The sequence below is a fragment of the Aplysia californica genome, unplaced genomic scaffold (assembly GCF_000002075.1).
Source record: "Aplysia californica isolate F4 #8 unplaced genomic scaffold, AplCal3.0 scaffold00180, whole genome shotgun sequence".
NCBI classification, from domain to species: Eukaryota; Metazoa; Mollusca; class Gastropoda; order Aplysiida; family Aplysiidae; genus Aplysia; species Aplysia californica.
The window spans coordinates 278,620-286,816 of NW_004797450.1; the positions used below are offsets into that span (position 1 = coordinate 278,620).

General features: G+C 44.4%; 1 protein-coding gene across 1 annotated transcript in view; it reads left to right on the top strand.

Annotated features, from left to right (window-relative positions):
* LOC101862502 overlaps nt 1-8,197 on the top strand; it is a 49,357-nt gene that overhangs the window by 29,905 nt on the left and 11,255 nt on the right. Inside the window, exon 3 of the mRNA XM_035969768.1 lies at nt 6,655-7,990. Coding sequence (XP_035825661.1) covers nt 6,655-7,990 — 1,336 coding nt within the window. The remainder of the gene's footprint in view (nt 1-6,654; nt 7,991-8,197) is intronic.

The window sequence follows — 8,197 nt, forward strand, 5'->3', positions numbered from 1 at the left end:
CACCCTCTCTCTTCCCACTTTCTCATCCCCCACCCCACTCACCTCACTCCCGCCCTACTGTACATTCCCGCCCAATTTTATCTTTCCATGTTTACGCAGTATTCACCCCCCCAGAACATATTATATATTATTAAATTTTTAATCTAACTACCTACCCCCTTTAAGCAGGCGTCTGGAGAACTTGTTGTAGTCCCGGCAAGCAGCCCGGGGCTGACGGGCACTCTAGCCTCTGTGCTGGGGGCTCTTCTGCCGGGAAACCCTCCCAAGGACAGTTCCAGGTGGGGATGAACCACACGTCACGTGCTCTCTGCCATCTCTGTTCTCTCTTTGTGTGGGTCTCACACACAAGGTGGGGGCTAACTCCTATCGCACCCAGGGGCGTATCTATGCGAAATGGGTTCGTGGTGAACTCTGACATAACCCCCCCCCCAAAAAAAAAAAAAAAAAAAAAAAAAAAAAAAAAAAAGCACAAGTGATACATAGATAGGTGAACTGGTTGAAATAATAAAAAAAAAGCGAATAAATGAATGGGCGAATGAATGAATGAATGAATGAATAAATGAATGAATGGATGAATGATTTTTAAAGAAATAAATACAGTATAAATGCTATTTTATATATTTTATATTATAAACACAGAGTATGACAATTATATAATACTAGAATAGACGCGTGTTCTACTGTTGAAGAAGCTTCCTTTTCGTCTCCCTTCAACCTGCCATTTCGTTTCTAATGGGTAAAAAAACAACATGCGATTATATAACTTTAAAATCACTACTGACATTATTTGGGCTATTTAGAAAGGGGGGGGGGGGATTCCCTGCCTGTCACACCCTAGATACGCCCCCTGAAGACATTACTACTAACACAGTGTGTGGACTGTACTTCTACATGTGCACTCTCTCAATGAAGAAGCACCGTGTTTTGTGTTCGTTTGATGGACGAGATTGGAACAGACACTCTTACACTTCATGTCGGTGTGCAGCTGTTACTTATTATTAACCCACTGCACCAAACACAATGTGGACCTAACTCACCTCTGAGTACACATTCTCAGTGTCGGTGTGCCGCTATCACATAAAACATTGCACGAGACACAATGTGGACTTAAAACACTTCTGTGTATTCGTTCTCAATGATGCAGTTACTGTTATCTATGTGCGTTAAAAAGTAACTCTCGACCTTAGGGTTAACATACGCACCTATAACGTGACATCTAACACATAATGTGTAATGTGCACTCGTACAGTATGTCGTCAACTTGCTACGATTGTAGCCGAAGTCAGACTTAAAGACCAAAATCAAATCCGCCCACCTTAGCATTACAAAATATATTAAATGATGGTTTACCACCACGTAACAAAGGGGTGTAAATACGCCAGCAAATATTCGAGTTTTGAATCATAAATTACCTTTGCCCGAGTCTGACAACCCCTCCCCCCCTCCCCCCAATCTCGTGAAATTAATTTCTAAAAATGATTACTCAAACTCATGATTAAAACATTGGTAAATATTGTAGCATGTTGACGATATTGTATACTCTTAATTCTTAATTCACACTCACAAACACTGAGATACGTGTTCGAGTGACGAACAGGATGGTATTTTACATTCAAAACAAACAAACAAAAGTTCTAACACAATGTCACATTGTAGCTGGTGCCAGTCCACTTGACAGATGTTTCTGTTCCTCTTGGTGGTCTATACCCCAATGCTTCTATCGCACTGACCGTCTATTGCCTGAACGGTCTGACTGACAGTAGTCTACTTCAATCAACAGCCCTGACCCTGGCCGTAACCCAATCCCTGATTTTAACCCTAACCCACACCCTTGCTCTAACCCTAACACTGACCAATTGACACAGCCCAGTAAGTAAACCGTGGTCGGTCAAGTGGACCGGCACTGAGTGACTATTATCTATTTAACTCTATCCGTACGCCCTGGGGTCATTTTGTAGCCCCGGGGTTGTATTCTTTTCATTTTAGAATACTTTTAGTGCGAAGATCTCTATGAAATTTTCAGTATTTCTCGAAAATTCGTTTTGACACACTGCTATGCAAAGCGTATTGATCAGATTAAAGAGTAAATTTCCTCTTTGGAAAGTGAGGTACAACGTTCCCGTCGTCGTATGGATACGATAGTAAAACATGACGTACGAATAGGGTTAAGATGATTTCACTCTGTGAGCTACACGCCAGGATGAATACTTTGGTATGTGGATAATAATATTCATTATTCGCTCTGTCAATTGTTTAACACCACCCCCCCCCGACCCCTTTTTAATCTCAGTCGATTTCCCACATTGACTTATCCATAGATCTATCGAATTCTAGAAGCCCAGCTTTCTCGAGTGTTTTCTCTCTGACTTAAAGGTATCAAGCTGTAGGACATTATTTTAACATTGCTAGTGGTCTATCTTTGTCGTACAACAATATATCACTACCTTTTCAAACAACATTTCACCATGTCCTATAAATTGTGTAAAAAAAAAAAGAGTTCATACATGCCATGCGTAGAATCGTTTGTGTCCAAAACTAACCTTGTATCCGCCAAGTTAGGTGAAACATTTTTTGGCATCAAATTGTGTTATTCACGACCATAATTATAATCCTTTTGGTCATAATATCATATGTAGAAATTCTCCTTAAAATTTGAGGTAATTCTAGTAGATAATAAGAACTAATTTACCACCCCCCCCACCTCAACACACACACACACACACACACACACACACACACACACACGCACACACACACACACACACACGTACACACACGTACACGCACGTACACACACGTACACACTCATACACACACACACGCACACACACACACAAACGCACACTTGCGCACACACATACATACACATACACACATTCATACATGCAATATAGTACGGTTGGAGTCGGACATAGACTTAATGCCTTTTTACAGTCCTGTTTTTAGAACTAATTAGAAGCACATAATAAAAGGACAGTTGACCAGCGGACAGTAAATGGACATGCATGTACTAGATCTCTATCAACGGAAAGATACCTTAAGCGGGGAGCTTTGTATGCCGCTCTAAAATAGCTTCCCATCACTAGGTACACACCTGTATTGTTGCAATAGGTCACAAACCGAGGTGGGACTTCACCCACACTTTAACCCAGATTGTCCAAAGGCGGGCATTGTGAAGAGGGTGTAAAGGGGGAAGAAGGCGTAGTATGAACTCTTTTTTTTTCTCTTCTTCTTTGCCCTCCTCTATCTCCCCATTTCTTCCTACTTTTTCAGATATTTTTCCTTTTCTCCTTCTCACTCTTCTTAGCTCCTTTCTTGTTCCTCCCCATTCTGTCCTTCCCTTACCCCCCCCCCCCTTTTTTTCCTTCCGTGTCATCATTTTGTGCTCTTCATGTAGATCTATCAGTATTTTGGCCAACTCCCGTCGCCTCACACTGTATAGTAAAGCTACAACTCCCTATTTTGTTTCCAACTCATTAACTGTGCTTGCTTTTTTCATTCCCTTTTAACTCGCTACGTCCCTCCTTTTTCATTGCAGAGCGACACCCTTCGCTTTCAATTACTTATCGCTCTCCGCATAGACAGGCTGTGTCCGTTGTGAGGAACACACCTCTTCATGGACCAACTAGCTGCTCCCAGTCTCTGCTCACGTCTCTACACATGCCGAATTGATTTATAGCTTGCAACGAGTCAGCTCGATAGCGACCGCATTTCTCCAGGAACTGATAAAGACTAAAACGCAACTTAAAGTAAACTGAAGCATCAAATCGTACGAAGGCATCAATCTCCCTACCTCTACCACTATCGCTGTGAAAGGTTTAGTTTGGAAATGATGGACGATGCAACAGTATTTCCTTCCTATGAAGTTCCGTCGCCCAGGGTGTGGCGTGAAGAAGCGGCGCAAATGATGTCTCTTCTGTATTGAACGTTTACCTAGATATAATTTTCAGTCCAAGATAATCTTTCATAGCCGTGTTGATTGAACACCAAAGCTGCAAGTGTGATCTTTGGAATTTTATACAAAGAGAGAAGTCACCTTGGCATGGTCAGAAGTGTTAAGTGTTGGGCCGAAGAAGTTGCAGAAGAAATACAAAAATAAAGAAGGGAAGCTGGATGTGTTTTGAATGTGTACACCATGGGTTTTTTTCTCAATCTGATGTACGGGCAGCCGCCGCCCTCAGCTTCGAACAGCCATTTCTCACCTCACCTTGTCCTCAAGTCCCTCGTATCACGTTCATATCCCTGCTACGCTTTTTCCTCACCAGATTTACTCCCCCAGACTATGGAAGTACCACCTATAGCCTTTGCTTTGAGCTTGTGTTTCAGCGAAATTTGTTACGGCAGTTTGTGTTCCAGGATGTAAGTCGGCCAGTCTGTTACGTCAGACTTTCACCAAGCGAGACACGCACAGCTCACTAACAGACCTGTTTCTTTTCTCACCGAACTTACATGTGTGCTAACCTATGAAACCAATAGGATTTCTCTGTTGTTTGATGATTCGAAGTACACCTGTAGAAAATAGATGTATCTTATTAACGGTGATTGGTTTTAGTTTACAAAGAATTAACTTATCCTCCACATGACTTCACTTTTGCAACCAATATTCACTCGGCGTTACCACTGTTGTTTTAACCCACTCTCACTAGTCTAGCATCCTGTTCTTTTTGTGTAAATAGTGTACTGTGAATATAACTTATACTCATAATATATCTCAGCCTGTGTAGCAATAGGCCTTTGATGGCTTTATTCATGTACAAAGAAGAACGATAACCACGTAAGAAGTACTTTATATTTAGAGGATTGCGTGGTTATGTCCCTTGGTTTAGGTGGCCACTTGCTAAGTGTGCTCAACTCAAACTGTTATCGTGTAAGCCCAAAAAGGAAAAGAGGGAAGTAAGCAGTCGAAAAAGTGATAACAGCATTGGCATTACATATTACACTTCTGTTGCGATATCAGGGCTTCGGCTTGAAAAAGTAAAGTTGTTTTTACTTCACCGAAAGAAACACTGTTCCAGGACTCGGCTACATGTCAAGTTGTCCCCCTTTTCATTTATCTAGAGGGAACCGAAACTTGTGTCTTCACTCATGTCTCAGTAGTAAATAGTTCATGACCATTTAACGGTCTGTGACCAGCTGTGCTTGTGTTGAAGCGCCTGTAGTGGTTGTCAGTTGTTTACTCTGGCATCAGACTTCGTTCAGCCTCTGCTTATGATATCTCTCCCGCGACTAATGCCCATGGCATCTACTTCGTTTGTTACATCCGTCTGGCATTTCTTTGGCTGTTTGGCTTGCTTTTTTTCCACCGCTGTCCATCTCCATCAGTACTCTTGATTATCAAAACTGAACATGTTATTGGCATAAATGTTCTCTCCCTGATCTGTGTTGCTGATCTCTGACCCTAGTCACTGCAGGTGGTGTTCTTGAGAAGAACACGATCATCTGATTGATTTCCTTCACGGTTTACATTTTACTCTTATCAAATTATCCCCCTGAAAAGCACTGACAGAGAAAGTTACGCTCTGTCTTATCGATGTTTTTCAGGGATTCAGCGTACATTGAACCACCTTGTAGACAATGAGGAGATTGTATCTTGAAAGAACTCTGAACTGTGTGCTGTCTGTTCGAGTTGCACGCCATAATTTGTTTCCTCTTTTCAAATAATGTGCTGTCAGATATGTTCTCCTTCCCTTTGACAGCCAACATCCCTACAGCCTCTGGGTTTTCTTTTTTTCCCCCTGCTATCGCCTGTTGATCTCTTATCTGTATGACCCGTCTTGTATTAGGCTTTACACAGCTTGTTTGTCTCAACATATGGCCTTTTGTACCCTGTTACTTCCGACAATTTGTTTAACGCTCCTTGCGGTACTGTGCTGAGTTGACCCACTGTCTGTGCTCTGCCAAGTGATAACAGTTCTGCTGCTCTGTATCTTGAAGGGAACTTCTCATTACCGTAGGCCGGTATCTTTCAAGTCTTCAACCTCTTCAAAGACACGAGGCCCGCACTCTTTGGCACAGTTTTATTCTTTGAAGCACATAACCATACATATATTTCATCTCCCAAAATATCGCAACAGTAATTAATCCTCACTTGCGCAGGTCAAGTATTTCAGGGTTATAATGATAACGAACCTCGTGATAAAATCTATTTACAAAATTTTGGAGAACACAGTGTGTGTCTTCTTAGTGTGTAAAACATTATGTCATCTGCAAGGATATGCCATTCCGGAGCCCGCAACTGGAACTTTACATTTTAGATGCTTAATATTCATTGTGATTCATTGTGATCTTGAGGACTTCCTAACTCATAGAGAGAGTGGAAGAACGTTTCCCTTTTCCTTGTCGTGTTTCTGTAACGTTACTGATTAATTTGTTAAAAGGAAATAGACGACTGCGCCCTGTGTGGGCCATGTAACTGATGTAGAATGTCTGGTGAGATTGGTGGCTGACCAGTGGCAATATGCTGACGGTCGTGCCCAATATGTACGTCCCTCCGGCCAAAGGGAGCGGGTCACACGGGCTGGCTCGCTATGACGTCATGTCCAGGCGGCAGCACCCTGACTCAGGTCGTAGCGGAGACTGTCAGGCATCCAGGCTTGCCCCCACCCCTCCGGGCGGCCGTTTTCATTTTCGCGCTTTTCTTAATTCCTGGTCCAGGTCAGAGCGGAAGGACTTTGTGCAGTCCATGCAGATCCCGAGTCCTGCAAGCAGTGCCCAGGCCGGCGCGGGCATGCTGGACTCCAACCCCTTTGGTGAAGAAGACGAGACGTTGGGTTTCCTCAACAGTGTACACGTGCTCCCGAAATCCGACTCCAGTGGTGGGTATGACGTTTATCGAACACCAACTGAGCCCAGACGCAGTAGTAGTGGACACAACGTCTTGACTTACTCCGGCGCCTCTCATCTCAGAGATCAACGGGCGAGCAGAACAAGTGAGACCCCCAAGACCCCAAACAGTTGGACCCCTAGCACCCACGCCATAGGCCCCCGACCGGAGTTTTCCAATGCCTCTCACAGCGGGAGGCGATTTTCCAAAAACATTGGCAATCCGGCGCTCCGGAAAAAGACTCATGAGAAACTCGTCGAAGCCACGCGGACATCTGAGTTGTACCGCTCCACTTCAGCACTCAGCGACGCTCCACCTCTGCCCTCGCTACCTCCCTCGGGAAACATCTCAAACTCTCGTGCTGTCGGACCCAGCAAAACCATAGAATCTACGACCTTTGACCCTCCTAGTTTTGGCAGCTCGACGCCAAAACCCTCACGTTACCAGACTTTTGGAGATTACAACGACTTGAATTCTGGCTACTATCCAGGTACTCATAACGCCTCCAGCCTCTCAACGCCCCCAAAACCAAAGTCTGTGGTGTACTCTGGTACCGATGTTGAGAGTTTCCACGAGTCTCTCGTCATCCCCAGCCACAAAGACTCCAGGAATGCGGGCAATAACTTCTCCCCCAACTCATACCTCGCCAGGAACAGAACCCCAGGGGGAAGAGAGTCCCCTGTGTTATACACACAATCACAGCAGGTAGATATGACGGACGGCCCAGAAACTGGCGCTATAGGCGCGTCTGTGACTCCCAATCAAAAGCCAGGGATTCTGGCCCTGTTAAAACGATACGGAACAAGAGACAAACAAAACTCGCCCCGAAAGCTGGACGAAAACAACGCGAAGCCCCTCGCCCGTTCACAAAGCACCAAGGAGCTGAAAGTGCTGCCCAAATTGTCCAGTCACCGCGACGGCTGCCCAGCGCAGCAGCATCAGCAGCATCAGCAGCAGCATCAACATTATCTGAATACTCAGAGATGTCACGAACGGCGTTCGGGTGGGCATCACCGACATGGTAGTGGTCAGTTCGGACGGGATTTGGCGGAACTGGAATGTAGCTGCAAGTTTTTTCATACTCACCGGTTTGACGGAGACGCGCACAACAACGATATTGAGGCCATCAAAGAGCGGAGACAGGAGATCATACTGGCTTCTATGAAGGTGAGAGCATCTCTGTTTGTGTGTGTGTGTGTGTGTGTGTGTGTGTGTGTGTGTGTGTGGTAATTGTTTGTTTGTGTGTGTGTTCGTGTTTGCGTGTATGTGCGTGTGTGTGTGTGTATGTGTGTGTGTGTGTATGTGTGTGTGTGTGTATGTGTGTGTGTGTGTGTTAGATAGATACATAGGTAGGGAGGGAGAGAGATAGAGAGA